The 14,703-nt window shown below is 49.1% G+C and overlaps 2 protein-coding genes across 3 annotated transcripts; one reads left to right on the forward strand and one right to left on the reverse strand.

Moving 5' to 3' along the window:
* Positions 1-5,539, reverse strand: IMP4 (IMP U3 small nucleolar ribonucleoprotein 4). The gene is made up of 9 exons (XM_084755142.1): positions 5,387-5,539; positions 5,167-5,275; positions 2,071-2,154; positions 1,422-1,531; positions 1,214-1,346; positions 986-1,140; positions 818-912; positions 645-718; positions 1-554 (listed from the first exon to the last, which is right to left on the reverse strand). Exons 1-9 carry the CDS (start codon positions 5,387-5,389, stop codon positions 442-444), a joined length of 876 nt encoding a protein of 291 aa, XP_084611268.1. The 5' UTR covers positions 5,390-5,539; the 3' UTR covers positions 1-441.
* Positions 5,540-5,836: 297 nt separating this feature from the next.
* Positions 5,837-9,632, forward strand: VMA22 (vacuolar ATPase assembly factor VMA22). 2 transcript variants are annotated; one of them, XM_084755145.1, is made up of 5 exons: positions 5,837-6,064; positions 6,147-6,250; positions 6,330-6,412; positions 6,906-7,107; positions 8,659-9,632. In XM_084755145.1, exons 1-5 carry the CDS (start codon positions 5,954-5,956, stop codon positions 8,780-8,782), a joined length of 624 nt encoding a protein of 207 aa, XP_084611271.1. In that variant the 5' UTR covers positions 5,837-5,953; the 3' UTR covers positions 8,783-9,632. The 2 variants fall into 2 exon arrangements, with proteins under 2 accessions (XP_084611271.1, XP_084611272.1); XM_084755146.1 differs by having other exon boundaries at positions 6,976-7,107.
* Positions 9,633-14,703: the final 5,071 nt, after the last annotated feature.

Genomic DNA, 14,703 nt, shown 5'->3' on the forward strand with positions numbered 1-14,703 from the left:
TTAAGGACAAGGACCAGGACTGCAGCCGGGCTACTGTATTGCAGAATGACCAATGGGAGGAGGGAACTGGAGGAGAGACCAGTGGTTCAGGTCCTAAGACTGGTTCCTTTCTTGTTCTCCTTAACCTCGTTTCTCTCCTGTTTAGGATAGTCGGGTTGTAAGGAAGATACCTTTGTTTAATAAATTCAAAATAAAGTTTAATTGTTAAGGAACCAGAGCCAACAGATAGGTCCTCAATCCACAGACACTCTGTGGCCTTCATCCTTCAGGTTTGGACTGACAGAGTAGGCTCCCTGTGACCATCTGAGGCATCTGGGTGACATGACGGCAGAGGGTTAATTTAGATCCCTCCAGTCCCCACTTGGGATTAGTGAATCTGTCTGTGACAAGTCCCTGTCACGAGATTCCAAGTCTGCAACCTGTCTGGCGGTAGCTCACAGCTCACTCCGTGCTCAGGAAGACCCTCTTGCGGGCAGTGTTGGTGTACGGGTGCCAGCGCCACTCTACATCCGCTGTGGCCTCCTGCTCCAGTGTGCCCAGGCGAATCATGTACACTAGGGTCAGGGGAAAGAGAGGTCACCCCGCACAGGCAAGGCCCTCCTTTAGCTCCCCAATTCAGGCATAGACTAAAGCCCCAAACTCACATTTCAGCTCAAATCGAGGCCCAACCTCAGTCAGCTCCACATTACGGTGGTCCGTCTTCTTGTAGACATGGTGCCTAGGGAAGCAGAGGTAGGTATGTCCGTCAGTAGAGGCTGACAGGCCCTGCAAAGGGCTACAAATGTCATGATGCCCAAAATTCAGCCCACAGTCCCACCGGAATGAAATGTAGTCATCCTGGTTTGCAAAGGTGATGACCCGATGGCTGTCGTCTTTTGGCACAGGGAATAGGTAACGGAGAATGTCAGACACCTGGGCACACAGAAGGAGAGTCACAAGTGGCTGGCCTGATCCTCAGCCCTCCCCACTTGGCTCCCATACTCACCCGCTTGCCCAGCCGTGAGGAAAAGCCATGAGTGATGAGGTGAGGCTTAGCTTCTGACATGGTGCCCAGATCAGGGATGTCATGCCGCATAACCACATTGCACAGTGTGAAGTAAGCAGTAGGACCGAAGGGCAGATGGCTGACAATGAGTCCCACTGTAGGGCACAGGCTGTCAGACACGCTGCCACGAGAACAGCCCTAGCTCCCCTTCCCTCCGGCTGGCCTTACCAGGTGTGCCGCGATGCTCATGGACAACCAGCAGGTCGGTGACCCCATTGGCTTTGCAAGCTCGCACCAGCGCTCCAACCTCATGCCGACCTCGGTTCATGCGCTGGGCACCTGGGAACACCAGCTTCAGTTCCTGCCCATGGACCAATGTCAGATTAGAATGGGAGACACTAGGCCCACGCACCCCCTACTCCCTGCCCCCCAGTACCTTTGCAAACATCTTCAGGCGAGAACTGGGGTCTCGGGAGGTGGTGATCATGATCTTAGGATCCTCAACCCCAGCCCATCGGTATTCATCATCCACGTGGCTGGTCACACCTGTCAGGTGGCCAAGAGGCAAGAAAAATGCTAATGAGACCCCTAGTGGCCAGGAGGGCAGCTACCAGCCCATCAGAGGCCAAGTACAACTGAGCAATGAAGTAGTCTAGGAGCTGCTAAAACCAGAGGTGAGAGACACACAAAAAATATTCATATCTATAATACACATTGTGTTGTTCCTCACAACAAACATCTATGATGTCTGTGATTCCTTCCCTGTTTACTAATGCAATAATGGGGACATTTGGGAACCAGTGCTAAGGACACTGTTGTGCCCCAGCAGACATTCCAGTGAGGGAGAATGAACCAAAAGGAATAGCTACCCTGTTCACTGTGTAAAAGGAACCGGAGCGTTTGCTCAGGGAGAGCCCCTGTGATGCCGCACAGGCAAACAGGACGGAACCTGGGGACAGTACAGAAACAGCTCACCTGGACACTCCCAGCAGGCGGGAAGCTGCCCAGTGTGGCTGGGGAGGACACGGAGCCCAGTGGGCAGAGAAGTTGGTGCAGTGTAGAAAAGGGCAGCAGAGCAGTTTTACCTTCACCACCAGCATCATCGAACTCCAGGGACCCCTGTAAGGCTAGAGCCTCCCGGCGTAACTCAGTGGGAATCAGCTGATTTTCTGCAAGGAAAAGACGAGGCTGCATGAGACACAAGCAGGGTCCAATAAACTTATATGAAACGGTATGGTTCACCAGTCTGCACAAATTTTCCGGAAAAGCACCTTATTCTTTCTTAACATTCTTAAAAGAGTCACTACAGGAAAGAGTGGAAGGAGGAGAGGTAAAAAAGCAGCTATGTTACATATTTCACTTTAAGACATGGTCTTGAGAGGCCCGTGGCTGTTAGCGTCTGAGTGTGGTGATTACCAGGTATGCCACCACCCCTAGCTACCAACTTCTTTTCATCTAGTTGTCACCTAATGGTCACTGGAAAGCTCATTTTCTAAAATACAGCTTCATCATCAATATGTTGTTTTTATAACCAGGCAAATTTTTAAAGAAAATCTGGTAACTCACTGGAGAGCACTTTGCTTTCCGAGGAACACTACAAAATCAGCAAAATGCTTTTTAAAAAAGAAATAGAAAGGAGCTGGTGAGATGCCTCAGCATTTAAGAGCCAGGTAACAGGTCCTGAGTTTAATTCCTAGCAGCCACATTGTAGCTCCCATCCATTTATAAAGGGATCTGATGCCCTCCTCCGGAATGCAGGTGGAAAGCAGATCGAGCACTGATGCTTACTCAACCAAACAAACTTAGAAAGAAATGGATTATTTCTTAACTAGGAAGGAAGACCAGTCACCTCAAAGTTTTCATACAAGGATACTAAGCCAGGTGTGGAGGGGCACACCTTTGATCCTAGTGCTCAGGAGGCAAAGGCAGGGCCCTCATGAGTCTGAAAACGGCCTGCTCTACAGAGTCAACTCCAGGCCAGCCTCAAAAAACAGTAACAACAAAACAGTATTAAAAAGAACAACACCAGGCTGAAGGACAGATGGCTTAGAGGTTAAGAGCACTGGCTGTCCCTCCAAAGGTCCTGAGTTCAATTCACAGCAACCACATGGTGGCTCACAGCCGTCTACAATGAGATCTGGTGCCCTCTTCCAGTGTGCAGGTGCACATGCAGGCAGAACACTGTACACATAATAAATAAATCTTAAAAACAACAACAACAACAAAACAACACCGCTAATCTTGATGCAAAGAACACTTCAAGGTGAGTGGCCTCAGCTGGCCGTGGGGCATAGATTTCTTCTGTGGTCTAAAGTGGAATAGCCAGAGGCTAAGCTGTGGTGGTGTGTCCACTCTGGAAAATAGAACACGCTTGAGCACCCTAGCCACAGGTCCAACAAGTGAGGGAAGAGGGGAGGCAGCACCGCTTCTATCTACCAATTGAAAACAAGCTCTTATCTGCCCCAGGGAGACTCACAAGAAGGAAAGTCCGTCCAACCATACCTTTTGCATCCTAGAAACAATCCTGAACCCTGACCCAAACAATTAAGGCAGTCCAACACACGCTAACATGCATCTTTAGACCTCTAACTCAAAGGCCATAATTTAGGGATATAAATAGGTATAATATAAACACGAATAATAGCTTAAGCTATTTCTTTTCTTTTTGGTTTTTCTAGACATGGTTTCTCTGTGTAGCCTTGGCTGTCCTGTTCTGGACTTGCTTTGTAGACCAGGCTGGCCTTGAACTCTGCCTCTGCCCCCATGTGCTGAGATTAAAGGCGTGCACCACCACACCCAGATATTTAATATGGTGATCATTGTCAATGTTAACATACTGATCATTGTTCTGTGTGTGTGTGTGTGCCTGGCTTTATATGCACATGTGTTCAAGTAGCTGCTAGGCCAGAGGACACTGCATCTCTTGGAGCTGGGGTTACAGACAGTTGTGAGCCACTCCATATGGTCACTTGGAAATGAATTTGGGTCCTCTGGAAGAACAGTAAGTGCTCTTAACAGTTAAGCCATTTTTGTCTTTCAGTCATCTCCATTTTTTTTTCTTTTTTTAAGTTATGAAGATGGGTCTCAGATATCTACCATTATGCTTATATAGCCCAGGCTGATCTGGGACTCATGCAGCCAAACCAGCCTTGAACTCCTGATTTTCCTGCCTCCAACTCCCCAGTGCCAGGATTACAGGCATAGACAGGCTACCAGGTCCAGTTTAGTTAGGCTGGGGACAGAACCCAAGAGCCTCCTTCACGTTAAGCAAGCACTCTAACAACCAAGTTACAAGCCTGGCCCTAACATTACGCTTCTTAACTCAAACAAGCTTTAAATAACACACGCACTTTATAGTCCTAAAACTTAGGAACAGAAAATGCATTTAATCAGAGGTACCAGGTACCCTGGTAGGACCCATAAAGCTTCTTGGATATAAACCCAACAAAATAGGAATATGATATTTCCAATTAAGGTCTGTGATACAAGATCTTCATTTAATAGAGCAAATGAAAATGTCAATAAAAGAAAGGTGAAGTTGCCAGGTGTGGTGGCGCATGCCTTTAATCCCAGCACTCGGGAGGCAGGCGGGTCGCTGTGAGTTCAAGGCCAAAAGTGAGTCCAGGACAGTCAAGGCTACACAGAGAAACCGTGTCTCGAAAAACCAAAAATAAAATAAAGTTTTAAACTTTTAACTTGTAAAGTAAATGACAATCAAATACTAAATGGAAGAAGAGTTTTAAAATACAAGATAGCCAGGGGTGGGGTGATGGGCAGGATGAGGGGGTGGTGCACGCCTTTAATCCCAGCACTTGGGAGGCAAAGGCAAGCTCATCTCTCTGATTTTGAGGCCAGCCTGGTTACAGAGCCAGTTCCAGGACAGCCACAGGATTCTCACGACATACCCTTGGGGACGGGAATCAATAGGACAAGGTCTTGAAACTAAAGAAAAACTAGATGGTCTGAAAGCAAACTATCAACCTGTAAACATGGGCAGCATACACGGCCATACCATCGTATGGTGGGACCATTCAGGAAACAGAGAGGTCCTACCTAACAGGCAATGAATGGATAGACGCTCAGTCACACTAATACAAACACACTAAGCTCAAACTCGTCCACACCGTTGTATAGTATGCTCTAGCAAGGACTAGTATCCCACCAGGACCGGGAAGCCGTACCTTCGAGAGCACGCTTGACTCGCTCTTTCTTCTCCTGAACTGATCGCTGTGCCTCCTCCCGGGCCTTGCGATACAGGTACTCGCGGCGCAGGCGAGCCTCCCGACGGAGCTAGAGAATTACACAGGGTCACCATCCATTCCCGAGCACCGAGGACCACAACTCAGCCCTCCGTTAGCCTCCGCCTCCCCGCAGGCCAGAGTACAAACTTAAACATCCTACCATGATGAGCGCCGCTCCCACGCGACTCTGGGATCTTCAGGAGCCGCCCGCACCACGCAGCACTCACTTCCGCCCTCAACCATGAAGGCCTCAAGAGGCTTCCCTCGAGCCGACTGCCGTCTAGAGTGCCCCAAGTTAAGATGGCGGATGGAGGCGGGCCTTGCAAGGTGATTGGTCAGTCGGGCAGCCAACTAGTTATCTTCTACTCGGAACGTCACATGGTCTAAGACACCCCTGAAAAACTTATTCGTCCGCGGCTTCACCAGCGCACGGACTGCTCAAACAGCCGGCTAGCCAAGAGCAAAGGCGGAAAGCGGGGTTGATAGCCATCTGATTCGGGAAGTGTTCCACTTCAGGCGCTAACCCGATTCCTGGTTCCTGGAGTGCCCTGGCCGTTGACAACGGTCACCCGGAGGTAGAAGCCTTTCATTTCCGGGACACAAATAGGACCGCCCTCCAAGGGCGGGTCTGGGGAGCCTATTGGCTGTCACACACGTGGGCTAGCGGTGATTAGGCGGCTTGGGAGGAGGTGGCTCCGCCCATCCGCGCCCCAAGACTGGCTGGGCCATGGCGGTCTCGGCCCTGCGCGAGGAGTTGGACTCGAAGTTCCTAGAGCTGCTCAGCGACCTGGAGGAGCTGGAGACGAAGCGGGCGGCGCTGAACGCCCGGGTGGAGGAGGTGGGCCACGGGGAGTGGAGGGAGGGATAGAGGGCGGGCACGGGGAGGGAAACTGAGTCTGAAGTCTCTCCTGTCTCCCCAGGGTTGGCTCTCGCTTGCCAAGGCTCGCTATGCCATGGGCGCCAAGTCGGTAGGGCCCCTGCAGTATGCCTCGCGTATGGAGCCTCAGGTCTGCGTGCGCGCCAGGTGAGGTGCCCTCCATGTGGAGTGGGTGGGCAGGACCTAGGCCTGCGCGGCCAGAGATCCATCTTCCCTTCTCCTTCAGCGAGGCCCAGGATGGACCCCAGACCTTCAGGGTGATCAAAGCCGACGCCCATATCCCCGAGGAAGTGGGGCCCCGCGAAGCATGTGAGTTCCCTTTCCTCCTGTCAGCTCTTACTCAATGCTAAAGACAAAACTCACTGAACGTTTAAGGAAATTACTTGATTCGGGATCTGGTTAATAGAGAGCACCTAAGCTGGAGATTGGACGGTCTCAGGAGGGCAGATTTTCCTTATACTTTGATAGGGAGGGCACAAGAAGTTATGGTTTTATAGCGGGCTGTTTTATAGTGGGATCGGTTCTGCAGCCAAAGGAAGTCTCAGTCAGCCAAACAGAAAACATACATCTCTGTATCTAGGTGTTCCTTAGAAATAAACCTCTAGCCCTAATTAATCATTCCTGAGACAAAGAATTGGGAGGGATGGGATTTCAGGCACCTTCCAGCACATTTAGTAACATGGGCAAGGTCAGTCTGTGACCTTGTTACAGGCAAACAGATGCAGAGTCACCTGGATTGCAAAGGGAAGGGTGTTTTTATTGCCAAACCTACAAAACGGTTGGGAGAATTTCTAACCTTCAGTGTTTTTCAGGATCATGAACTTGGATTACGCTCAAGAGGACTGTATGATTTTTAACCTTTCTTTCTCCAGCTCTGCGCAGGCGCAAGGGCCCTACCAAGACTCAAGAGTCAGGGTCCTCTGTAGTTCCTCAAGATCCCTTGAACTGGTTTGGAATCTTGGTTCCTCACAGTCTGCGGCAGGCCCAAGCCAGCTTCCGGGATGGTGAGTGGATCTTATTGGCTCTATAAGCCGTATACTGAATCCCAGCCCTTTATCTGCAGGGAGCACTGGAAAACTAGGACCACGTGAGGACCCTTAGCGAACTGTCGAATATCTGCTGGGGGCTTTTCCCAAAAGCATCCACTGGCTGTTCTTAGCAGTCTAGGTTTGTGTTTGGTAACTGCTGAGGGATATAATAGCAGCAGAGAAAAAATGGAATGATGTTTATTCTGTGTAGGAGAGAAAGACAATGTATAAATAAGTAGGCAAACAAATCAACTCTTATTGTAGTTCCAGGCTTGGAAAGTCATGAAAATAGTAACACGGGAGGGAGTGGGCTGAGGAGCTTCTGAGGAGGCGAAGGAAGAGCTTCATGGGAGATCTGGGGCGCCATGCTCTACTAAGGAGATCATCTAGGCCCTAGTTGGTGGAGTTACCAGGGCAGAAGCCCTGAGCAGGGGAGGTATGTGGACTGGAGGAAAAGCAGAGGAGGCTAGAGAGCTGGGGTAGTGGAGTCAGCAGGGGGACAGGGGCAGGGGCCACAGAGCCAACCCTAGTGAGGTTTCCAGAAGGACCTGTAGGGTCAGGGGCAGGGCCAGAGTCGGTAGCATGACTCCTTTAGCTGCTGAGTGAGGACAGACTAGAGAGCAGAGGGAGGAAGCAGGTGCCACAGGGCATCAGCCAGCACGAGATGTAGGTAGAGGCATTAGAAGTGGGGTGACAGTGAGACCTTGCACATGTTTTGAGAGTGGAAGCCCCAGTGTCTGCTAAGATTAGATGCAGGAGTAGAGGAAGTGGAAGAGTCGGTTCAGAGCTCTAGGAGGAAAGGCATGCCTCACCTGTAGCAATGGCCAGGCTGCTACGCAGCAGCTGCGGGAAAGGGGTGTGGTGATTGTGGGTGGGTTCTTGTGGCCAGGCACCTGCTTCTGGACTGGATCAAGATTTGGAGGTCCAGTGCAAGAGTGCTGGTGTTTGATGTCCTGAATTGTTGACACTGATGCACATAAAAATTGAGATGCGTTGAGGGCCAGGGAGTACCAAGAAGAGACTAAAGAATAGACCCTCCTCCCCCATAGTGGGGTATCCTAGAATCCTAGAATTGTGAGAAAGCATTGCCTGGAGGCTTAGGGAAGTGAGACATCAGCCCTGCTGCCCAGTGGGAGGGTAAAAACAGGCCTAGCTGACCTACTGGATACAGTAGAGGAGTAGAGAGCAGAGGCTGATGCCACCTAGAGGTGGATGAGAGAATGCTTCATGCTCGGGAGCCGAGAAAAGCAGGGAGCAGCCCAGAATGTCTAGGAGTTCGCTGCTGGAAGGAGGAAGAAGTTTGTAGGATCTGTGAGCTAAGATGCTCACTCCTTCCTGGCAAGCACAGTGAATCAATGGAAGGGGATTTTGAGGAGATGATGGTTTAGCACAGGTGAGGTGCTAAGGAGGTGAGGGTGTGGGCCATGTGATATCATGCCTGGACCATTTTAGAATGTCCTGATACCCCTGCATCCCTGAGGGGGTCCATATGTCATACCATGGTGACGTTTCTCTTCTTTTTCCCAGGCCTGCAGCTGGCTGCAGATATAGCCAGCCTCCAGACTCGCATCAACTGGGATCAAAGTCAGCTCCGGGACCTCCAGAAAAAGCTGAAGGAGTTGGATCCTGGGCCTGCGTGACCTGCATCTAGTTTTTGAGGCTCTGAGCATAGCCATCTTGGATGCCACCGCCCTATCTCAGGCCATCTTCTTTCCTAAATAGCCCCTGTCTCAGCCAGTGGCTCTCCTAGAAACGTCCTTAGTCTGTTGTTTCAGCTTTGTGATGCAGAAGTTTGATGCCTCAAGCTGAGAAGTACTGAAAGCAACTTATTAAACCACTTCTGGGTCCATGTTCTCAGAGGGCCTCCCTCCTGGGGTAATTTAGTGAACCAGCAAAGAGCCTGGCATCAGCCAGCTGGGATAATGGAAACACTGCAGGGATGGTGACAGGGAAGCAATGGAGTCTGGGAACTTGAGACAGGTCAGGACAATTACAGTCAGTAAACAGACCTCTGGCTGGGTGTGGTGGTATATGCCTGTAGTCCCGGAAACTCTAGGGCCTGAGGCAGGAGGATCACTTACAACCATGTAGTTAGAGACTGACTAGCCTGGGCAACAGACCTGTTCCTTAAAATTAGATAGAAAAGACCACACACACACACACACACACAAATACCAGAATAGCTAGCAGGGAGTATTATTCTGTTATAAAGGGAAAAACAAAACAAAAACCCCAAAACATTCTTTCAAGGGAATTGAAGACACCTCACTTGGTGTAGCTTACAGGAGTAAGCTCTATTGGCTGAAGTTGTAGTCCGTCATCTGGGAACTGTGTCCTATGTCACTTTTCTACTGAGCTAACTATTCAGTTGTATTAGTTTATAGGTGTATATATATTTTCTCCCAATTTGTTAATTTTGTTCATGTTGGTTTTTCTACTTCTTAACTGTAAAAACACATAAACTTGTACAGAAATTTTGAATAAAGTGAAAGGTACAATAACTGTCATCAAGCTCTTTCATTTCTATGTGGTGTTTTGCCAGCATGCATGTCCGTGCACCCCGTGGTTGCCTCTGCCCTCAGGCCAGAAGAGGGCGCCGAATCTGGAATTTGAATTACATATGGTCGTGAGCAGCCCTGTGGATGCTGGGAAAACCCGGATCCTCCGGAGCAGTGCTCACTTTTTGGTTTGGTTTTTTGTTTGTTTGTTTGTTTGTTTGTTTGTTTGTTTGTTTTTTCCCCTGAGACAGGGTATCTCTGCATAGCCTTAGCTGTCCTAGACTCACTTTGTAGACTAGGCTGGCCTCGTACGCACAGTGGCCCGCCTCCCTCTGCCTCCGGTGTCCTGGGATTAAAGGCGTGCGCCTCCACGCCCGGCTTTGTTACCAAGTTTTATTGATGAACAGCGAAAAGACTAACAGCCGATTACAAGCCTGTGTGAGATAGGAAGCACGTTCTCCTCTCCTTCCAGGCTCTCTGGTGCCTGTGTGTTTGGGGCTATTGTGACGAGAGAGAAAAGGTACTCCGCCCTTCAGGAGGCTGAGTTTCTTAACATTCCTACTGTCAAGTAAAGCGACAAAGCTGCAAGAAAGAGAGGGCGGAACACAATCGTAATGACTGTCGATTCTTCCTGTGGGAGGGCCTCTGCTGATCACGCCAGAGTCCATTTACCGCGGCGGGGCTTCGGGTGTGGCGGGCTCTGGGAAAGCCAGCACTGCTGCTGCCGCCCGCCGCCGATGGAGTAGGGTGAAGTCAGTGCCGCCGCCGCGGGAGTGGGGTGAAGTCAGTGCTCAGCTAGGAGCTGTCGCCTGCTGCCTTACACCCCACTCCTACCCGCGGAGAAAGTTCATCAAGGCATCCTTCACTGTTTCCTAGCGAGTGAGGAAGCTGAAGAATTTAAGGGGTGGAGTTTGTGCACGGGGCTCTGCTGACGTAGGTGACATAGCCGGCAAGACAGAGACACCTGCCGGCAGCTCCCATATGGTCTAGCGGTTAGGATTCCTGGTTTTCACCCAGGCGGCCCGGGTTCGACTCCCGGTATGGGAACAGCGTAACTTTTGCTTTGGATAACTCAGAATTGCTGTTCTTGTCTTTTTGCCATACCCAGCAACACGATCATTCGGGAAAAAAAATCGCTGCCCTTCCTGCCTTCTAGGCAATCTGAACACCTCGCACTGAAGTAGTAGAGTAGACTCAGGTTGAGTCTAGAATCTGATGTTCAGGAAACTATGGGCTCCGCAGGCTCATTCATCAGTCTGAGTATTGACATCAGCTTTCTTTAGTATTAACTAGGTGTTTTGCCCAGCAGTAACTACTTAAATCAGCTGTTTATATCAACTATCACCTACATTATCGATGCTAAACTATAGATATTGAGGTTAAAAGTAATATTTTTCAAACTAGCATCGTGGGTTGCCAATACGGAGGTTTCTTCTGCCAGGCCCTTCCCAGATTCTTGGCCTGGAGTTAAAACTTCCTGCGAGGGGCTGCGAGCAGCAACTGCAAGCTAGCGGTGTAATGTTTTGTCTGCGTTGCTCAGTGTTTTTGCCTTCTGACCTGAGTATGCTGGGCTTGATTCCGGCATGGAACTAATTCCAAACCTTTTTTTTTTTTTTTTAAGATTTATTTATTTATTATTATGTATACAGTGCTCTGCCTACATGTACACCTGCAGGCCAGAAGAGGGTGTCAGATCACATTATAGATGGTTGTGAGCATGTCTGTATTCCAGCTAGAGTAACCATGTTGCTGGATTAAAATGAATACAGACCCTCTGCAAGATCAGTGCGTGTTCTTTTTTCTTTTTTTTTCCGGGCAGTTGTGGCACACGGGTTTGTTGTTTGTTTATTACATACACAGTCTTCTGTCTGCATGTATGCCTACAGGCCAGCAGAGGGCACCAGATTACATTTATATATGGTTGTGAGCCACCATGTGGTTGCTGGAAATTGAACTCAGACCTTTGGAAGAACATACAGTTCTCTTAACCTCTGAGCCATCTCTCCAGCCTTGAGATTCCTTCCTTCTTTCCTTCTTTCCTTCCTTCCTTCCTTTCCTCTCCTTTTTCTTTTATTTTTCCTTTTTTTTGGGGGGGGGGGGGTTCGAGACAGGGTTTCTCTGTGTAGCCTTGCCTGTCCTGGACTCATTTTGTAGACCAGGCTGGCCTTGAACTCACAGAGACCTGCCTGCTTCTGCCTCTGTGAGTACTCGGATTACAGGCATGGGCCACCACACCTGGCTCCAAAATAAAAGATTTTTAAGAGGAAGTAAATGTTGAGGCAGGAATGGGGGGAGGGGGAGTGTTGTTTTAGTCTGCTTCCTGCTGTTTGGAGGTAATGACATCTTTGAGGACCCTAAGAAAATTGGGATGCTGCCCAAGTCTTTGGAGAGCTGGCTGTCTCACTCACTATCCAGGGTCTGTAGGACCATCTGGTGCTAGAAAAATACAGGCCTAGCTGATTCAGTTTGTGAGGCTGGACTGCCTGGAGCTAGCAGTTTTGAAGCTGTCCTGGATGCAGATGTTGAGAAAACACCTGGACCTGGCAGGATGCTGTAACAGATAGAAGGACAGAGAGATAGTAGATAGATGATAGGTAGATAGATAGATAGATAGATAGATAGATAGATTAGATAGATAGTAGATAGATAGATAGTAGATAGATAGATAGATAGATTAGATAGATAGTAGATAGATAGATAGATAGATAGATAGATAGATAGATAACAGGGACAGAGACCAGCATCTCAGCATCTTTCCCAGTATCCTTGAGGGTAGATTTTGTCAGGACCACTTTAACTTCATTGGTGATTGGTTGTTCTGCTCTGAAAACACACAGACTTTTAAAAGTAACCCTGTAGGGACATTTTTGTATTAACACATGTATGAAATGTGCGGTGTGTACAAATCAGTTAAAGTTGATGCTCTGCTCTAAGCCTTAGCAGGTGAAGAACATCTGTTAATCTTTATAAGTCAGTCTGAACTACATAACCAAACTGTCATAGGGGGTTATATAGCCCCATCCGTGCCACATGAAAGGATGGCATGTAATAATAAGTCATGAGTGTTGGCATACCTTTTACTATTTTATTTGAATGTATGCCTCTACCTCCCTTCTCCACCCCTTATCCCCCCTAATACTTTCCAACCCCCCAACACTAGGTAGGAGAGAAAGAAGGTTAGAAGAGAAAGGGGACAGAGTTTTTTCTAGCTATTTCCAGCTGTTTAGGGTCATCAGGTTCTTTGGGGGCAATAACAGTCTCAGTTGTCAGGATATCCAGCAGCTTTCCTCCTCCTCGGACCATCTCTTTGAAGTGTGCTCTCCCTCCCCCACCCCCACCTCTCTCTCTCTCTCTCTCTCTCTCTCTCTCTCTCTCTCAGAAAGCATTTTCTCCTTCTCCCTGGGAATGATGTCTCCCACAGTGGACTGGATCATCCTATATCAACTAACAGCCAAGACAATCCCCCACAGACATGTGCCCAGTGTAATCCATCAGGGTAAACCTGCAATTTTACTCTCTTCTCCGGAGACTCCAGGCTGTGCCAAGTAGATGGCTAAAGCTGTCAACTCTCTTGATCTCACCTCATCTCCCCCTTGTTGGGGCTCTGTGATGCGTAGTGAAAAAAAACCCCCCACAGAAGTATTGTAAGAATGTGCTTTGGTTTCAGTCCCAGGTGTGGGGATGTGGGGCCACATCACAGCAGCTGACTGTGATTTGCCTCGTGCTCTGGCACAGGTGTGGTTGTGCCAGATGCAGATCGTTCCTGAGATTATGTAACATTTGGAATTCTGAGGGACTTTTCTGAGAGTATATAAATGCTAGGGCTCTGAGAGGTGGGGTTGTTGGTTGTCGGTGGTGTCAGTTTGTTAAGTAGTCATGTGCAAAGAAGAAACAAGAAATTAGATATCCTGATGGCGAAGATAAAACTGATACCTGTTATCAGCAGGAAGCAGTCTAGTGATAATGTTGCCCCCTTTCCGACCCATCACTTTACTCAGGGATCGATTCTCTCTCTCTCTCTCTCTCTCTCTCTCTCTCTCTCTCTCTCTCTCTCTCTCTCTCTCTCTCTCCCCCCCTTCTCCCCCCTCCCATCTATCCTTCCTTCTCTTCTATTTAGTGTTAGAGAGTGAAACTAAGAGGATAAATGGGTTTAAAAAAAAAAAGCTTAGAGGACCCACAAAGTAGCAAAGTCCATCTACACTGATGGTGGCTGGGCTATTTACTTTTCAGTTTCTATGATAAAACATCATGGCTAGGAGCTGGCCAATCCAAGCCTTCCCTGAGGCCCTGACGTGTGGAGAAGGAATGTAGTTCCTTGTCTAACACAGAAGCATGCTTGGCAAAGTCCATGATAGCCTTGGGCCAGGGCCTTGGGGAAACTGTGATTTCAGACCCTGGGAACGAGCTCTCCCACCGACAGACACAAGGGGCTGTGGTTCTGAGTCCCAAGGCCACTATGTGCTCATCTACCTGTGTTCCTCATGTGCTACATTGCGTGGTTAGCTTTCTGCTAACTTCGTCTCATTGTATGATGGCTTTCCACTGACTCTGCCTCAGTTCCCCTCTGCAACCCATAGAAAAATTGCTGTTCTTGTTAGTAAATTTGCTTGGCATAAGCCATCGGCGTATGTAAGGCCTCCGGATCCCAGCTCTGCTCTCTTTTTCTTTGTCTAATTCCTGGTCCACACTCTCAGGAACCTGCGCTGAAGGCTGCTGGTCCAGGTCACAGCAGCCAAGGCAACTTACAAAAGGAAGAGTTTCCTTCTGTTTACCACTCTAAAGGGATAAGACGCCACGGACAGAGAAGCAAGGCACCATGCAGGAGGCTGGAGCCGCATGCTGCAAGCTCACATTTTGATCCACAAGCAGGAAGCAGAGAGAGCAAACTCAGACTAGAATAAGGCCTTAGGCTCTAGAAGCCCGCCCACCCCCTGTGACGCACTTCCTCAGCAAGGCCACGCCTCCTACACGTGGAGGAATGCCTTGAGTGGGTGTAGGAGTTGCCAGTAAAGAGCTGTTTGGCCAATCAGCTGGGCAGAAGGACAGGAAGGGGAAGGGAGGAGCTTGGGGGCGG

Source organism: Acomys minous (assembly GCF_964271855.1).
Source record: "Acomys minous genome assembly, chromosome: 13".
NCBI classification, from domain to species: Eukaryota; Metazoa; Chordata; class Mammalia; order Rodentia; family Muridae; genus Acomys; species Acomys minous.

What these genes read in the sequence shown, in the direction of transcription:
- IMP4 (XM_084755142.1), bottom strand. An exon ending in AGTCAAGCGTGCTCTCGAAG is followed by an intron (nt 2,155 to 5,166) that starts GTACGGCTTCCC and finishes TTTTCCTTGCAG; the next exon opens with AAAATCAGCTGATTCCCACT. An exon ending in CGATGATGCTGGTGGTGAAG is followed by an intron (nt 1,532 to 2,070) that starts GTAAAACTGCTC and finishes GCCACCTGACAG; the next exon opens with GTGTGACCAGCCACGTGGAT.
- VMA22 (XM_084755145.1), top strand. Translation starts at nt 5,954, where the DNA reads ATGGCGGTCTCGGCCCTGCGCGAGGAGTTGGACTCGAAGTTCCTAGAG. An exon ending in TGAACGCCCGGGTGGAGGAG is followed by an intron (nt 6,065 to 6,146) that starts GTGGGCCACGGG and finishes CTGTCTCCCCAG; the next exon opens with GGTTGGCTCTCGCTTGCCAA. An exon ending in CCAAGCCAGCTTCCGGGATG is followed by an intron (nt 7,108 to 8,658) that starts GTGAGTGGATCT and finishes TCTTTTTCCCAG; the next exon opens with GCCTGCAGCTGGCTGCAGAT.